The sequence below is a fragment of the Rousettus aegyptiacus genome, unplaced genomic scaffold (genome assembly GCF_014176215.1).
Source record: "Rousettus aegyptiacus isolate mRouAeg1 unplaced genomic scaffold, mRouAeg1.p scaffold_m13_p_1, whole genome shotgun sequence".
In the NCBI taxonomy this organism is placed as follows: domain Eukaryota; kingdom Metazoa; phylum Chordata; class Mammalia; order Chiroptera; family Pteropodidae; genus Rousettus; species Rousettus aegyptiacus.
This window is the reverse complement of record NW_023416284.1, coordinates 51497637-51516378: the sequence shown is the minus strand read 5'-3', so window position 1 is coordinate 51516378 and position 18742 is coordinate 51497637. Positions and strand designations below refer to the sequence as shown.

Sequence of the window (18742 nt, the reverse complement as noted above, 5' to 3'; positions counted from 1 at the left end):
ACCCCTTCCATGAAAAAACTGGAAGATGGGTGTTTTTGCCTGCTCCCTATGTGGTAAGTCCTGGGGATTTGCCACAGTGAGTGCTAGCATGAGTGCCTGTTAAGACTTCTTTTTTGGAGATTGGGTTAAACATGGCAGACTGAGAGATGTCCCCAGATCTCTCCCCTTGAAACAACAATAAGCTGAACAGCTAAAGCTCAACAAAAAGCACCCAAACTGCACACTAGCACATCTGAGTGTGGAATCTGCACATAAGAGCTACCACAGGTCAGAACCCCAGGTGTTGGGCAGTGGACTGGGAGAAATAAAGAAGCTCCCTCTTGAAGTCGGAGCTCCCTGAAGGAAGAAGGGGAGGGGAGAAGGTACAGCAACTTCCCTGAACAGCCCTGCCTGGAAGTGCTGTGAGTTCCACATGGCAGACAGCGGTGCCTAGGCATTAGGGCAGAAGGCAGAGAAACAGGGATGGCAGAAAAGCGGGGACGGCAGAGAAACAACAGTTGATTTTTACCGGCTGTGGTTGCAAAATCGAGGCCCAGCCATAGCACCCATCCCCCAACCCATAGAGTTCCTTCCCCCATACCCTCCAAGACCAATCACTGCAGAGCCCCTGGGGATCTAAGCAAATGCTACCAAAACTCTTGCTAACACTGACAGGAACTGTGACTGAGAGTAGCAAGAGTGATTAAACATCTTTAAGAAAAAAAAAAGACATTATTAAGACTTCATATAAAGCAGAGATCCAAGAGGCTTAGACGCCACCTACTGGAAACCAAAAGAAAAACCTTCTTTGCAACAGGCTAAGGAGCATTATATAATAAATCATCTTTCTGAAAAAAAAAAAAAATCAGAATACACTTCCATTAATGCCCAGGCAGAGAAATAGTTCATTTAACACCATGAACAACCAAGGTGACAAAGCATTTCAGAAAGAAAGAGAAAGATCTTCAGAAAATAAGCTTTCAGACATAGAACTATGTGACTTAAATGACAGAGACTTTAGGATGGTACTTCTGAAAAAAACTCAGTGAGTTCCAAAATGAGTCATATCAACAATTTCAGGAATTGTAAAAACAACTAGATGAGCAGAGCAATGAGATTGAAACCCTCAAAAACAAACAAACAAACAAACAAACAAACAGAGTAGACCTTCTGGAGATAAAGAACACACTGCAACAGTTGAAAAATGAAATATCAAGCTTGAGAAATAGAGTTGACCAAATGGAGGAAAGGATCAGTGATATTGAAGACAGACATCTAGAAATAAATTAGAAGGAAGAAGAGAGAAACAGAAGAATGAAAGATAATGAAGGATAAATACAAGAACTAGTTGATACCATCAGGAGAGGAAACATAAGAATAATGAGAATTTTCAAAGGGGAGGAAAAGGAGCAGGGATTAGAAAGCATTTTCAAACAAATAGTGTATGAGAACGTCCCAAATCTAAGGAATGAGCTGGAGCTTGGGATTCAAGAAGCCAACAGGACACCCAATTATCTCAACCCAAAAAGGCCTTTACCAAGACACATTGTATTAAAATTATCAAAAATCAACAACAAAGACAGAATTCTCAGGGCAGCCAGGGAAAAGAAGACTATAACTTATAAAGGAAAACTCATTGCATTATTGTCAGACTCTCAGCACAAACTTTACAAGCCAGAAAGGAGTGGAATCAAATGTTCAAACTATTAAATGAAAAGAACTACCAGCCAAGAATAATGTATCCAGCTAAGCTCTCCTTTAGATATGGAGAAATTATGACTTTTACGAACATACAAAAATTGAGTGAATTCTCAACTATGAGGCCTGTATTACAGGAAATACTGAAAGGGGTCAGCTTGCCTAAATCAAAATGACAAAAAAACAAAACAAAACAAAACAAAACACATAATTTAGAGTAAGGTGACTAGCAGGCAAATAGAAGCAGAGGAGTGCAACCATTACTAAGAACAGGGCATTTTAAGCTTAAAATAAGAAGAAACTTGCTATAGCAAGATAGTAATGAACATTTAGCATACATAGGGACAAATTGAGATAACAATGACTGAAAAGAAAAGGACTCAAAGATCTAAATTTGCAAAAGGGAATGGAGATAAGACATGCACAGAAGAAATGGGATGACTATATATATCTATATCTATGTCTATCTATATCCATCTATATCTATCTCTATCTATATATCTATCTATATATCTATATCTATATCTATATAACTGTCCTTTACATATTTGTAACGGTAACCACACACAGAAGATTCAGAACTGAAGTATATAACATAAAACAAGAAGGACCAGAGGGGACTCCCACAAAAGCCAAGCAAAATAAAGAAAACAGAAACACAAGGATAAGGAAGCAATGGAAACACCAAGCTACCAGAAAGCAAAAGATAAAATGGCTATAAGAAGTGCTCATATTTCAATAATCACTCTAAATGTAAATGGACTGAACTCACCAATAAAAAGGCACAGCGTTGCAGAGTGGATCAAAAAACAAAACCCAACCATATTCTGCCTTCAGCTCCAAAGACAAATAAATATAGACTCAAAGTGAAAGGGTGAGAAATGACATTTCAAGCAAACGCTTTCAGAGAAAAGTGAGAGTGGGGGTGCTAATATCAGATGAAATAAACTTCAAAATAAAAAAGGAAAAGAAAGATATTGAGGGACACTTCATAATGATAAAGAGAATCATGCACCAAGAAGACATAACACTTATTAATATCTATGCTCCCAGTCAGGGAGTCCCGAAATATGTAAAGCAATTACTAACAAAACTAAAGGGAGAAACAGATCAAAACACTATCATCATAGGGGACCTAAATACCCCACTGGATATGGACAGATCATCCAAACAGAAAATCAATAAGGAAATAACATCCTTAAATGACACATTAGTCTAACTGGATATAATTGACATTTACAGAGCCTTCTATCCCAAAATAGCTGCTTTTACATTCTTCTTTAGAGTACATGGAACATTCTCAAGAATCGACCACATAGTGGGACACAGAGATAGCCTCAACAAATATAAGAGAGTTGAAATTATACCGACCATGTTCTCTGATCATAATGCTTTGAAACTAGAGATCAACTGCAAAAAGGAAACAGGAAGAATCACAGATACATGGAGATTAAACAATATGCTACTGAAGAATAACTGGGTCAGGGAAGAAATAAAAAAAAGAGATCAAAAGATACATAGAAACAAATGATAATGATAGTACAACATATCAAAACTTTTGGGACATAGCAAAAGCGGTCATAAAAGGAAAGTTCATATCATTACAGGCCTATTTCTAAAAATGAGAATGAGCCCAAATAAACAACCTAACGTTTCATCTTAAATAACTAGAAAAGGAAGAACAAATGAAGCCTAAAGTCAGCAGAAGGAAAGAAATAATCAAAATTAGAGCAGAAATCAATGAAATTGAAAACAAACAAACAAAAAGATAGAAAAAATAAATGCAACAAAGAGCTGGTTCTTTGAGAAGGTCAATAAAATTGACAAACCCCTGACAAGACTCACTAAAGAAAAAAGTGAAAGGGCACAAATAAACAAAATCAGGGACGAAAGAGGGGAAATTACGATTCACATCGCAGAAATACAAAGGATTATACAAGAATACTACGAAAGGGTAGATAACACCAAATTTAACAACCTAGAAAAAATGGACCAATACTTAGAAAAATAAAACCTTCCTAGGCCAAATCAAGAAGAACTGGAAAATCTAGACCTATCAGCAGTATGGAAATTGAAACAATTATCAAAAACCTATCAAAAAGTAAAAATCCAGGACCAGATGGCTTCACCAGTGAATTCTACCAAACATTGAAAGAAGATTTAATAGCTAGTCTCCTCAAACGCTTCCAAAAAAATCGGAGAGGGGGCAACACTTCTTAACATGTTTTGAGGCCAATATCACTCTGATTTCAAAACCTGGTAAAGATAACACAGAAAAAGAAAACTACAGACCAATATCTCTCATAAACACAGATGCAAAAATCCCAAATAAGATGTTAGTGAACCAGGACATGGTTCCATAGTGAAGTGGTTAGCACGTCTGATTTACACGCAGAAGGTCCTAGGTTTGTGCCCCAGTGGAGCCATGGCCCATGGTCTACAGCCATGCCACTCAGAATAGGCCCAATGTCTGACCTCGGACGCTAAGTAGGTAGGCTTGGTTAGTAATTGGATGGGAGACCATATGGGAAGACCAGGTGCTGTAAGCATAAATAATAATTAAAAAAAAAAAAAACCCTGAAGATACTAGCAAACCGAATACAGCAACATATTAAAAAGATTATACATCATGATCAAGTGGGCTTCATCCCAGGGGCACAGAGATGGTTTAACATAGACAAATTGATTAATGTGATACACCACATAAACAAATTAAAAAATAAGAATCATATGATCATATCAATAGATGCAGATAAAGCCTTCGACAAGATACAGCATCCATTTATGATCAAAAACACTTAACGAAATCGGTATAGAAGGAAAATACCTTAATATGATAAAGGCTATACTTAACAAGCCCTCAGCCAACATTATACTTAGTGGTGAAAAACTAAAAACCTTCTCTCTGAGATCAGGAACAAGGCAAGGCTATCCAGCATTGCCACTGTTATTCAATATAACATTGAAGGTCCTAGCGAGTGCAATCAGGCAAGAGAAAGATATAAAAGGCATCCAAATAGGAAACAAAGAAGTCAAATTGTCACTATTTGCAGATGACACAATTCTCTATATAGAAAACCCTAAAGACTCTACAAGAAGTCTTACTGTTTCACTACTAGAAACAATAAGCAAATACAGTAGTTTCTGGATACAAAATCAATGTTCAAACATTCATAGCATTCCTGTACTCTAACAACGAAGTGTCAGAAAACGAAGTGGAAAAAATAATTCCTTTCACAATTGCAACAAAAAGAATAAAATACCTAGCAATAAATGTAATGAAACGTGTGAAGGACCTATATGGTGAAAACTACAAGATCCTATTAAAATAAATCGAAGAAGATACAAAGAAATGGAAAGATATTCCATGTCCTTGGATTGGATGAATCAAACATAGTTAAAATGACCTGATTACCTTAAAACATTATACAGATTTAATGCAATCCCCATCAAAATCCCATGGGCATTTTTTAGAGAAATGGAACAAAAAATTATCAGATTCGTATGGACGCACAAAAGACCCCAAATTGCCAAAGCCATCCTGAGAAAAAGAACAAGGCTGGAGGCATCACTCTGCCTAACTTCAAATTATACTGCAAAGTGACAGTAATCAAAACAGCATGGTATTGGTAGCAAAACAGACACATAGATCAATGGAACAGAATCGAGAGTCCAGAAGTAAAACCTATATTTATATGGCAACTAATTTTTGAAAGAAAATCCAAAAACACACATTGACAAAAGGAAAACCTCTTTGATAAATGGTGCTGGGAAAACTGGAAAGCCACCTGCAAAAGAATGAAACTAGACTGTTGTCTATCACCACACACCTAAATTAACTCAAAATAGAGTAAGGGCCTGAGTACAGGACCTGAAACAATAAAATGCATAGAAGAAAACATAGGAATGAAACTCAAGGACCTTGGACTTAAAGAGGATTTTATGAATTTGACCTCAAAGGCAAGGGAAGTAAAAGCAAAAATAAGTGAATGGGACCGCATTAAACTAAAAAGCTTCTGCTCAGCAAAAGAAACCATCAACAAGGTAAAGAGACAACCATCCGAATGGAAAAATATACTTGCAAGCAATGCCTTCGATAAGAACCTAATATCCAAAAAATACAAAGAACTCACACGACTCAATAACAACAAAAAACAAATGACCCAATCAAAAAATGAGCAGAGGACCTGAACAGACACTTCTTCCTAGAGGACATATAAATGGCCAACAAATATATGAAAAGATGCTCAACATTGCTAGTTATTAGGGAAATGCAAATCAAAACCACAATGAGACACCATCTCATACCTGTTAGAATAACTATTATCAATAGGACAAGTAATAACAAATGTCGGAGAGGATGTGGAGAAATAGGAACCCTCAGACACTGCTGGTGGGACTGCAAATTGGTACAGCCACTATGGAAAACAGTATGGAGTTTCCTCATAAAACTAAATTGATCTACCATATGATCCAGCAATCTCTCTACGGGGAACTAGTGGTTACTAGAAGGGAGTGGAGTGGGAAGAAGGGGAAAAATAAAAAAATAAAATGTAAAATAACTAAAAGAATAAAAAATAAAAGTATTTGTTAAAATTTAATAAAATAATAAATAAAATAAAAGTCACAAACCAAAATAAACTAAATAAATAAATAAATAAATAAATAAATAAATAAATAAATAAAAGACTTTTTTTCGTTTTTTATAGTCCTATCGGACTTGTGAATGCAAGACCTATTGGCTTTCAGAGCTAAGCGTTCTGGGGACCCATCCCTTGGGTGGGAGCCTTAAAAGTTGAAATCCTAGAAGTACTGTCCAAACCTTTCACTCAGGGAGAAGCTGAGGATAGAGTATATCATCTCAATTGCATGGTGTTGTGTGTGGGTTAGGGTTTATGGGGAATGTACCTCACTCAGCCTTTCCTACTCATTTTAATGTGGGTATTTTCCTGGTTGCCTAATGTGTAGAAGTCACTCAGCTAGTTTCCGGATTTCTCTTAGAGGAGGTTACTCCATGTGTAGCTGTACATCTAGTGCATCTGTAGGAGGAGAGAAGTTCAGAAGCCACCTGTATCACCATCTTGGTCTCCCACAAAGGATTTGCATGTACATTGGTCCAAACAAGATATACAGATGGTTAATAAGCACAGGAAAAGATGCTCACTATTAGTCACTATGGAAATGCAAATCAAAACCATGATGAGGTACCAGTTTACATCCATTAGAATGACTACTACCAGAAAAAAAAAATGAAAAATAATAAGTGTTTATAGGATGAGAATAAATGAGAACCCTTGTGTATTGTTGGTAGAAATGTAAAATGGTATAACCACAGTGGAAAAAAGTATGCTGATTCCTCAAAAAGTTAAAAATAAGATCACCATATGATCAGCAGTTCCACTACTAGGTACATACTCAAAAGAATTGAAAGCAGGAATTCAAACTGATACTTGAGCACTGAAGTTCATAGCAGCATAATTCACAGTAGCCAAAAGATAGACACAACCCAAATTTTCATTAACAAATAAAAAAATAAACAAAATGTGACATATGTAAACACACATACATACATATATACACACACACATACATATATACACTCACATACATACACACACATAAACTATGGAAAGTTATTCAGCTCTAAAAAGGAATGAAATGATGAACCTTGAACATTATATGCTAAGTGAAATAAGTGAAACACAAAAGGACAAATATTATATAATTCCACTTAGGAAGTATCTGGAAGAGGCAAATTCAAATAGACAGAAAGTGTAACAGAGGTAACAGGATGGAGGATGGTGAAGGAGAGATAGATTGAAGCATTATTGTTTCATTGGGCACAGAATTTCTATTTGAGATGAATGAAAAGTTCTGGAAATGGATAGCAATGGTTGCACAACATTATGAATGTACCTAATGCTATTGAATTCTATACCTAAAAATGGTTACAATGGTAAATTTTATGTATATTTTATTGCAGTTAAAATTTTTTTAAAGCCATTTAAGTTTTTTAATTATTTTTTTGATTCATAGAGTTTAGTGGCAGATCATTAATAGATTTAAATATCTCCTCATAGAGTCACAGAACAACATTTCTAAATTTCTACAATGCTGCCTGAAATGCTGTTTCTGGTGTTTGGAAAAAGTGGTAAAGTTTTTGAACAGAAATGCCTATGTTATGGTAAATAGATTATTTTTTATTTACTACTTTGCAAACCCAAACCCCATATCTACATTTCCATCTCTGATGCATGTTTACATCATGCAGTTGTATTTATCACCATGTGGATATAGATGTGTGAATTCAATGTATGAGTCAGAGCTCTGCTTTCCTAGTTGAGATAGTATTTCATTATTACCTTCAATATCTTTTTGGAGCAAGAAAATATTTACCTTAGAAATTTTAAAATGTGCTGGATTGAAAATGATGTTGTGTGTCTTTGACATTGTGTAGTGGGAAGAAAGTTTACCTAGTCTATGTTTCACTCTGAGAAAAAAATATCTTTCTAATTCTGGGATTTGCATGTTTTTAAGGAAGAGTCAGTTCCTTTTTATGAATTTTAGGTTCAAATGTGTGGGCATTGACAGTGCCTAACTAAATGCATTGCTTAATTGGCAATGCCTAACTTATTTCCTATGAGACTATGAACTCTTCTAAAGAGATTTTAAAATATAGAGTATGCAAAAATACAATTCTTCTAAAATTTAGCATCTACAACCTAATGACACTTGCTTATTATCACAGTGACACAGGGTCTTGCAGGGATGATTCAAATGGTCATGGAGATTCAAATAGTCAAGGATATTCAAGTAGTTCTTAATTTATTTCCAGCAAGAATATTTTATTGTGCCTTTAAATCAGTAAATCAGATGTATTGCAAGGCATTGGGTTTCCTGAAAGTAATTTTTAATATGACCACTACAGCATTTAACCCATTCAGCCATAAACCCTGGGCAGACATATCGAAGAGAGAAACCATGTCCTAGTGTTTGAGAAAAAGACCTACTTCCTCTGTTCAAAGTTGTCTAATACCCATAGATGTTAAGGATAATATAGCATCTAAAACAGACCTTGCAGTCAACAACCTTGAAAATTGTGCAGAGTTGAGGATATATAGTTCCGAGGCCTCTCACAAACCCAGATGTTGGAAAGAGGAATGAGAGCAGCTGTATGGATGACAGAATTAATTTGTTTTCCTGTTGTTGGATTATCTGTTGGTCTTCTTGGGGTATGTTACTGACTCCAGAATAATAACTATCTTCCTCAGATTGCAATACATGGCAAAGGCTTCTGCAGGTCAGCAAGAGATGCTTTTAATCTGCTGATAAGAAATATTTTAAAGTAAGTAATGAAGTTGAACATTGCAATGGATTATTTGGTGAACCTTGAGCATCATATACTTTATATGTTGTTATTAAAGTGTTGGTGGTCTTTTTAGATATGAACATTGTCTTTTAATTTGATAAATTTAAATCTCTCTCACATCATTCATTTCTTTTTATATCTTAGAATTGTTGCTTCCATCATCCATGTCTTTACACCCATTGGCATTTATTCATTTTTATTATCTCCTCTGCTCAAGAAATTCCCCACATGAACATTACCTTCCTGTCTCTGACCATTTTCCCCTCCCCAAATCGACAGAGTCTGAGCAAACAAAATCAGAGAACAAATGCAGCATCCTTAGGTTTCAAGATGTCTGTAGGCCTCAAATTAGGGAGGATGATACCACCAATAGCATCCAACAGCTACCTTCTGTGGACTTTATCAAAAATAAGTCAGAACTTCATCCCTGAATTCTACATTCATTTCTTGCATTTACCAAAAACCAAGCAAAGATATATCGAAATGAAATAATGAATTATTTACTCATAAATTTCAAGTAACACATGTTACTTAAACATAAAATTATACTTTGTGTTTTTCTGGTTTTTCAGAGTTGCAATTATGGATAAAGTTACAGAATTTGTACTCATCCTGGGGAAAATTCTAGTTGCTGGATGTATAGGTAAGTAATAATAATAAAAATAATAAAAAGTTTACAAGGTGCTTAGAAAAACTCTTGTACTATGGAAAAGCTATATTCCTTTACAAATGCAAAATATACACATTCTGTCTTTTCAATGTAGGTATCCTGGCCTTTTTACTCTTCACACAAAGAATCCCAATGATTCTAGAAGGACCAACATCTTTAAATTACTACTGGGTTCCTTTGCTGGTAAGAGCTGGCGTCTTATTCAGTCTGGGCTGCTATAACAAAATACCGTGGACTGGGTGGCTTAAACGACAGGAATTTATTTTTCACATTCTGAAGCCTGAGAAGTACAAGATCAAGGTGCCCACAGATTTGATTACTGGTGAGGGCTGTCTTCCTGGTTTGCAAAGGGACACTTCCTTGCTGCATCCTAACATGGTAGAGAAAGAGATTTCCTCTCCTGCTTCCTCTTGTAAGGGCACTAATCCTATTCATAAGGATTCTACCCTCACAACCTGAAAACCTCCCAAACACCCCACTTTCAAATGCCATTACATTGAGGATTAAGTTTCAACATATGAATTTTGAGGGAACACAGTTCATTCCACAGGAGTTATGTAATATTGACTTTGATTTCTCAGAGATGGCAAAATAAAAAACAAAAAAGAATAGGAGAAATGATGCTAGCTAACATTATTGGTCTGTCTTTGTGCCAAGCCTCATTCTGTTTTAGAGTTTGGGTTCCTTAGAAACAACCTCTGAGACAGAGGATTCCACTCTGGAAGTTTATTAAGTGTTCTCATGAGATAACACTTGTAAGGAAATGAGGAGGGGAGACTGGGACAAAGCAAGAAGGGGACCCAAGCTGCGATTATAGCTGAGGCTTTAGATATAATTACAGGAAATTCTGGCAAAGGGACTGAGCTTTTGTGCGCTGCATCAGGCAGCCTTTGGCCAAGGGACGCCCCCTGGTGGGGATGTAACCTTTGGTGAGGTATTTCCCGGCCAGGAGGGCAGTTTTTACTGAGGGAAGCAGCTAAGTCATCAGAAGCCTATATTCCCCAAAACTGGCAGATAAATGTGGCAGCTGGAGAGGACCTGGGTAGAGTCTTGTGGTATCTATTGCAATATATTAACTCACTCAGCTTATATATCATAAGTACTATTATTAATCATATTCTCCCCTCTCCCACTAACTATTTTATATAGGAGGCACAGAAAGGTTAAGTGACTTGTTGAGTGAGTGCCCAAGTTGTGATTCAATTCTAGGCAGTGTTTGCTCTTAACCCCTATGCTTCACTGCTTTCATGTACAGGACCCTAAATCAGAGATATATTTGGTAGGCATTAAGGATAGTGGTAAGAAAGATTGCAAGTAATCTAGTACATAGTACAATTTGTTTAAATCCCAGTACAAAGCACTCAAAAACAGTATCGCTAATTTTTTTTTTTGGGGGGGGGGTGAGGGGGAGGGTCTCTATACTGAAATCCTTTTCAACACAGAGTACTTCCAAGCTTTCTCATATTGACTTTCATTTAAAGCTGCATTATTGTTCTTCTAGACGAGGTAATGACGTTATCATTCTCTTCTTTACTCATTTACAGACAGTCGTTATTGGATCTTACCTAGTTGCACATGGGTTCTTCAGTGTCTATGCAATGTGTATCGATACACTTTTCATCTGCTTCTGTAAGTTTTCAGAATATGTGTTTTCCCCCTTCAGTGGACAACCAAAAGATGAGAGAAGGCTAAGACCCAAGTCCATAGCTGGCTTGTGAATTTGCTGTGACCTGACTGCAATCGCAAAACAGTGTTTATTTGGGGAAATACATTGTTTAGTAGACAGATGCTGTCTGAACTTTAATGGTTGGGAGAATGGGGTTTGCAAAGCGCAGGAGAGTCAGCTACCGAAATGAAGCTCAAGCTTCATAACACGATGTTAGCATGAAATTATTTGTTCATTTCCTAATGTTTTTAAATTTATCCCAATGATTGGCTTCTGTAGTGCTTTATTAACAGAACTGAAGACATGACTGAGCTTTGGAAAATCTTTGAGGAAAGCCTTTATAGATTCTGATAAAGCCAATGGTTTCAAAGACACATAGGGGGCAAGTCATACTAACACGATGACAAATGGATAGGATTCATAGAGGAGCATGTCTAGGAAATGGCTAGATCAATTCTGAGGCTTAGTGTTAAAATACATACTTCTTTAGAACCTTGTTCAATGAACCTCTTTGTGATATGTGCAACTCGTATATACGGAAGGATATTTTCTGTTAGTACCTCATCTTATAAGTCATGGAGAACCCAGTGCCCACCAGGAGCTTGATCTGGCTCTCATCTTCAGCCTAGAGAAAGTAGGGTCAGTAGGTGAAAGAACAGAACTTATTAGCCCTACATCTGTACCCTCTGAGAGATTATTTCTCTGGCACAATCCTTTTAGGAGAAGTAGAGAAAATATTCTGTAACACAGCATTACTGAGTGATCCACTCCACTTGTATAAAACTACTGAGCTAGAGTCAAGAGCATAGGAATAAGGTAGTGCCTAAAACATAGTAGAGAGCTCTCAAATATTCAAAGATCTCTTTTCTCATCTCAGATGCTAATCATGGGAGCACCTCTGGGAGACCCCACTGGTATGCTCCTCATTCTTGTCACTGAAAATGTTTTTTAAAATGTATCTCAGGAAGTATCTAGATCCTACTAGCTTCCTGTCTTTGAAAACCTGGCAAATCTTGTGTATTTTAAAATTTACAGTGGATTTTAAATTTGAGCAGTAAGAAATGTTTTCCACCCTTCCATATTAAGAATTGCCAACCTCTTGAAAACCAGATGTAATTTCAGCTTTATTCAATACATTGTGTGTTGAACACAAATAGTTTCCTTTCAGAGACTCCTGTCTTTGATAACAAAGAACAAGGGAAACTGAATTGTATTTCTCTTCTCTTCCCAGCTGTTACTATGGGCAACATCTTGCTTTGGAAAGTGTTTTTCTTAAATAATACTCTAAGCCAAATTATGATTGTGTGGAACTGTACCTTCTATTTTTTTATATATCTTTTTTATATCTATTATTTTGGTTGCCAGAAACACTGGTGTTTTCAAAAATGCAAACCATTTGCAAACAGTTCATTATAGAAACATAGCATCCATTTAGCATTATAAGGCACTGAGAATTCTGGTCCCAGAATGGGAAAAAATAATAATTGTAGATGATTATTAATGTAATCCATAGCATACTTTCTACCAATACCTCAAGGGTGATTATAACATAGACATACAATGTATAATATGTGATATATGATATAGAAATATAATTAAGAAAGAAGGAACAAAAATGTTTGGTGTCTATCATGTTTTCTCCTTAGATTTTTATTTTGTATGTGAGGGAGGTCACTGTGAAGTATAATGTAAAAATCTGTGAAGCAAAAACCAAACCATTCCCAAAAGAGTGTGATGAAAAATAATTTATATTTATTTGACAAAATATAATTATCTTATATGGCTTTGTTTATTTCTCATCCTTTATGTCATAATAAACAAAGGCTATAAATAATATAATTTTTAAAAAATATCAGTCAAAACCTAGAATTAAGTTGCATTTATATATTTATTGATAGATATTATGTACTGCGAATTCTGTGTACCTGCAGGAAACTCAATTCCATACAAACTTCTCCTTGCTTCTCAGCATCATTCTGGGGCTTCCCCCCAAACACTCAACAAAGGTCTGTTCAGGGAACACCCCATCATTTTATCATTAGCCAGGCAAAGCAGGAAGGTAAATTCATGCATTACAGAAGTTAGAAAACGCTGGTATCAGCTTTTGAATGTAATCTGAGACAGAGTACAAAGATTCAGGACAAGACGCCTTACAGTTAAGTAGGACCAGAACTGAACTAGGTGTCAAGAAGCTGGGTCTTTACCTAATCCTGATTTTGCTCCAGAGCTTTTGACTTCAGGAGAATCATTTTACATTCCTGGATCTGTTCCTTCACCTGTAACATTAGAGTGTGGACTATCAATAAAAGTGACTTTGAACTTTGAAATTTAATTATTATTCTACATTTATCTCAGGAATAATAAACTTTTTATTCAGTTTTATCTCAGCAGGTGTGGCAATTTACCTTTCTGAAATAGTCACAGAATTTAAGGATAACACTTTTGAAAGGATATGAAAAATTATATTAACCTTTAAACTATCAAAATAGTTTGAGAATAGGTGGGATTTAGGAGGTTTTGGTGCTTCCTGGCAGAGATCGAAGCTTCTTGCTTTGTCCAACACCGGCCACTTAACTGCACTAATTTGTCTTATATTTTCCTTTCTAACACTGATTTCTCTGATTTTTCCCTGTTTGACTTTCCAATTTATAAAAATGCATATAATTGTTGTTCTGCTGCTGCTTGCTGCTTTCGCCTGCTTTGGCTGCTGCACATACAGGTGAAGATCTGGAAAGAAATGATGGATCTACAGAAAAACCCTACTTCATAGCCCCTACCCTGCACGGAATTCTGAACAAGAAGCAACTAGTTCCTCAGAAGCAGAAAGAGTAGAAAAGCTTCAAACAGTGCCACTCATTTTTAAGTAGAAGTTTTGTAAATCAGGTCATTTGTAATTTGCAAATGATGCTTTTGAGTAATGTGAAATTTCTGTGCTTATTTCTAAAAAGCCGGAACCTGGTACCATCTGAGGTGTCGAGCATTTGATAACACTAGCCTCTGTGAACTAGGATACTTTATAGACTGACTATGGTCCCAGCTGAAGAGCAAAGTATAAACATCGAACATTTTTTTAAAGTCGATAATTGAAAGTGTTTTAAAAACTTTTATAACTCTGCATGCTGTTTCTCATTGCAGCACTTTGATAGCCTTTCTTTTTATAAATGTATATTTGTAAAGGATATTCAGGCAATTTTTGAAAGCGCTATAAATGTTAATCAATTAGCCATACAAAGATTGACTTATAGTTAACCAGCATAAGGTACTAAATTTGTAAATGTGGTGCTATGGTTAGATTTATAAAACTGTTCAAGCTAGTGGACAACTCTAAACTGTGATTGAACTTGTATTAATGGTTCCCTAGGAAGTATATTTCAATAGGTGAGTCAAGTCTATAACAAACATGTAGATGTTAATGTGTTATACTGGTTCCATAGAGAGCGTTACTAGTAAAATTTACTGTGGAACCTTGTGAAACTATATCTATAGTGAAGTTGAATCTGAGTTCTAGAATGTCGTTTTCAATAATATGAACCTCTGGCCACCTTGAAAATTTCTGAACAAAGTTGAAATGGCCACATAACTCATGTCTTTTGTCATTAACCCAAATAGAGACAAATGTCTATTTTCCTATTCCCAACATATAGAAAATTGGTTTTGTTTCAGAAGAGTAATTTGATCTTTTCATGAGCATACCTGTTTTTCTAGACTAAAGAGATTGCGTGACTTTGTTTACAGAAGGTTTAATTTTAGCCCAACTTTCAGAGAGGAAAGAGAAAAAATAAGACACTTTGGATTTTACTCTAAGGAAATATACTATTGGCTTTCCATAAACACTTCATCCAGCACCTTTATGCGGGGGGCAGGGGGGTGCATCCTGTGGATTAGGAAGCCTGTCCCTCAAGCTGTTGCCATATTCCACCTCCTCTGGCCAGAGCAACCTGCCAGTTTCTGGCAGCCATGCCCAAGTCTTTTGCATGGCACAGCAAAACATGAATCAGACACTCACGTACATTGCCTACCCATCCCCTGTGTGCAAGTGCATATGACATGGCTAACAGTGTAAAAATGTACCCCAAAAGGAGCACTGAATCCAGTAGTATCCTTTTGGCTTTTAAGCTAAGGTTGTATATAAGAATTATTTATGTATTAACAGAAAAGAACATGTCAATCTAACATTTTGATCTGAATATAATTTATGTATCCAAGAAAGAGGTCAAAAATATATCATTGTGTTACAAATTAATATAAGAGCTAATGATCCTAAAGTGTGGATGCCTAGATTTAGACCGACTCCATGGCAGCTTAATAGCAAGAAGCCGATGAATAAGGAAGATTTTAAAAATGTTGGTCCTTAAAATGGCCACCATCTTGTTCTTGGCTTACTTTCCTGAGATTATTGCAGTCAAAAGTATCAGTTGGCTTTATATCTTGGCAAAGGGTCTTCTTCAAGCTTATTCTCCTTGAAGTATAATTTAAAGAAGAGTGGCAACCTATCTTTCTAGATGGTTATTATTATTATTTTATTATTCAACAATACAGGAGTTACAACAAAGATCTAGTAAAATAGTTACCTGTGTCTTAAGTATTGGAAATTATAAGGAATAGGTCTACTTTAGAAGTAGTCAAAAAGTTCATAATGATGAAACAAAACAATTTTTAATTTTTTTGTTTGTATCAGATTCACTCTGAGAACTTGTTATAAATATGGATGCTTGTGTCCCACCCCAAGAGATTCTGATATACTGTGTTTAGGTATGGGACAGCTTGTGAATTATTATAAAGTTCTTGAGGTGATTCTGATATGAATAAAAGTTGGAAAATCACTGTTTTAAGAGCTATAAATTTGAAAAAGGCAAAGGAGACTAATTTGGAGATGTCTAACAATTGTAACTCCTGTATTTTAAATCCTTGGTCCTAGATGGGGCCTATGTATTAAGTGTTTGACATATCTGCTGATTAGATGAGAAAATTCTCCACAGCAAAGGTTTCCACTGAACTATATGGGGAAATACATTCTAAACTTGGCTATATTTTAAGACTATAATACTAGGGAGCAAAATCGTAGAAAAGGGAATGCTGTTTGAGTCAATATTTCTTAATAGTTTCTTTAAAACTTAAAGAATCTCTAATTCTTTTAAGTTTTAATGATATTATGGGCTTCTTTCTAATCAGAAAGATATTCTCCGCTAATAACTTCTTTGTGTAATTGAAATACACTAGAGTAAAAAAGAGCGTTGTTTTTGAGGAAAAACTTTAGAAGCCATATTCTAACAAAGAAATTAAACTAATTAGTGAAAAAGAGCAATATTTCTCAAAATCTGCAGTTTAAGGATTTTTGAGATACACTAAAATTTACAAATCTCATTTTTAAAAAACTATCCTATCTAAATTGTTGATGGCCAAACAAATTTTGAACAAATATGGTAATTTAGAAAACGAATTAAGAGCATTGTACTTTTAAGAAATTTGAAGGTGAATTTAGGTATTCCTGATGAATCTTTTGGGTTTTTTGGTAATTAAGTCTGCTGTTCAAAAGAAGGTAAAAGTTATTTCCTTAATCATGCAGCTGAAAGGCATGTACTGTTGGCAGAATCTGACCTAGTACACAGAATGAGATAGTACCTTACAGACATAATAACAAGGGCTGATTGTTTTCTCATAGTGATGTTTACAATAATGTTGATGCCAAACTATGCTGTTTAAAAAACAAAAAGAAAAAAATATTTTGAACTGCTGTAAAGTAGGAAGGCAGCAGATGGCGATGTTACTTCTCTTACAGTTTTGCTTTGACATTTATTCTATGCCATTCTTCCTCCTAGTGGAAGATTCAGAAAGAAACGATGGTTCTACTGAAAGACCCTATTACATGACTCAATCTCTGCTGAAGATAGTAAAGAAGCCAACTATATAATCTAAGAAGCAGAAGTGTAAACTCCGATCATTCTGCAGTGGTGTGTTTGCCATTTTCTCATCTGCTGTCTGTGTAACACTCGTTTCATAAGTGCTTTGTTTGGAACACTATTCACAACCTTGTTGGCTTTTATTTGCATGTTTTATACCAAAGCTTATACTGTAATATATGAAGCCATCAGAAGTCGCAAGGGAATTGTTAATATCATGGAACATTTTTATACTAAGACCTTTTGTTTTGTAATTCATTTTTAAATAGAGTGGCTTGGATGTTTTGAAAATATTAGTGAATATGTTAATATTCTTTTAAATATTTGATTGAAAAATGATATGTTATTTAAATTGATAGCTCCTAATATATTTTTTAAATTACAACTAAAAGACTTCTGCAGGGAAAATTGATAAACAAAGCAAAACAGAAAATTTTAAAGTTTTCCCCACTTCTGTTTGATAGTAAATCAGTAAAAGGACCAGCCGGCTCCAGATTTTGCTCTAAGTATTGAATGTTTCCTATTAAACAAATTGCCAATCATCCAGCCTTTACTACTTCATTCTCTCTGACAAAGTGCCTTACTGGCTGTTTAATGTTACCCAGCTTTTGTGGGCAAGTTTACAAACATTGTTTAAAAAAAAAACTTGCAATGTTTAGTGATTAAAACAAATCTTCTTGCATTTGTTTCTTCTTAGTTCACCGGTTTGATATCCTCACTATATAGAGAACATTTTGCAGCATAAACAAATTCCCTTGCGCGTAGTGGACATTCATGAATGTGTACTATACGCAAGAAAAAAAAACTGAAAAGACACTTGTTGGGTTTCTTTTTTAACTAAAAACTATAAGTTTAAAAATGTAACATTTTCTATAGTAGATCTTTGAAAATACAGTAAGTATGAGACTACATTTCTCAGTGTTTTACATAGAGTAGAAAAGGGAAACTGAGAAATTACAAAGGGAAACTCTTCCCTGAGCAAGGGCACTCACAGACTTCGTGTACTGAATAGCTCGCTCCATTTTAAATGATTGTTCATTATCATCGAAGAGTGTTCCATGTATATCACTTTATTTTCTAACTTTTGATATAAAATAATCAGTTTACTTATAATATGTTAATTTTTATTGTGCTAATATCATACTAAACAGGAACATAATTTCTAGTTCAATTTTAAATAACTTTACTAGTACTACTAACTTTAAGGAAAATGAAATCAGTTTGTTATTCAATGTTATGTAAAGAGCCCTAAAGCATTCACCCTAAGGGCATGTCAGTCACACGTGACAATTTGTGAAAGCTTTGAGAACCAACAATAGTTGCTATCAGTTTATCTATTATCACATTTGTTTAAATGTGACTTTAGATATTCTTTTATGCCAAAAACAAACTCACACGAGCACGTGATGGTCTGAGCTCTATAATCAACATGTTTCTGCTGTGCAGAAATGTTAGGAACG

The 18742-nt window shown here is 35.3% G+C and overlaps 1 protein-coding gene across 6 annotated transcripts in view; it reads left to right on the top strand.

Annotated features, from left to right (window-relative positions):
- SLC44A5 (solute carrier family 44 member 5) overlaps nucleotides 1-18735 on the top strand; it is a 343060-nt gene extending 324325 nt beyond the window's left edge. For 5 of the 6 annotated variants that reach the window (XM_036235323.1, XM_036235322.1, XM_036235313.1 and 2 more), the window contains 6 exons: nucleotides 7758-7861; nucleotides 8949-9022; nucleotides 9619-9689; nucleotides 9811-9899; nucleotides 11261-11345; nucleotides 14102-18735. In XM_036235323.1, the coding sequence (XP_036091216.1) occupies nucleotides 7758-7861; nucleotides 8949-9022; nucleotides 9619-9689; nucleotides 9811-9899; nucleotides 11261-11345; nucleotides 14102-14214 (536 nt within the window). In that variant the 3' untranslated portion in view covers nucleotides 14215-18735. The remainder of the gene's footprint in view (nucleotides 1-7757; nucleotides 7862-8948; nucleotides 9023-9618; nucleotides 9690-9810; nucleotides 9900-11260; nucleotides 11346-14101) is intronic. The other variant, XM_036235310.1, reaches the window with a different exon arrangement.
- The last annotated feature ends 7 nt before the right edge of the window (nucleotides 18736-18742 follow it).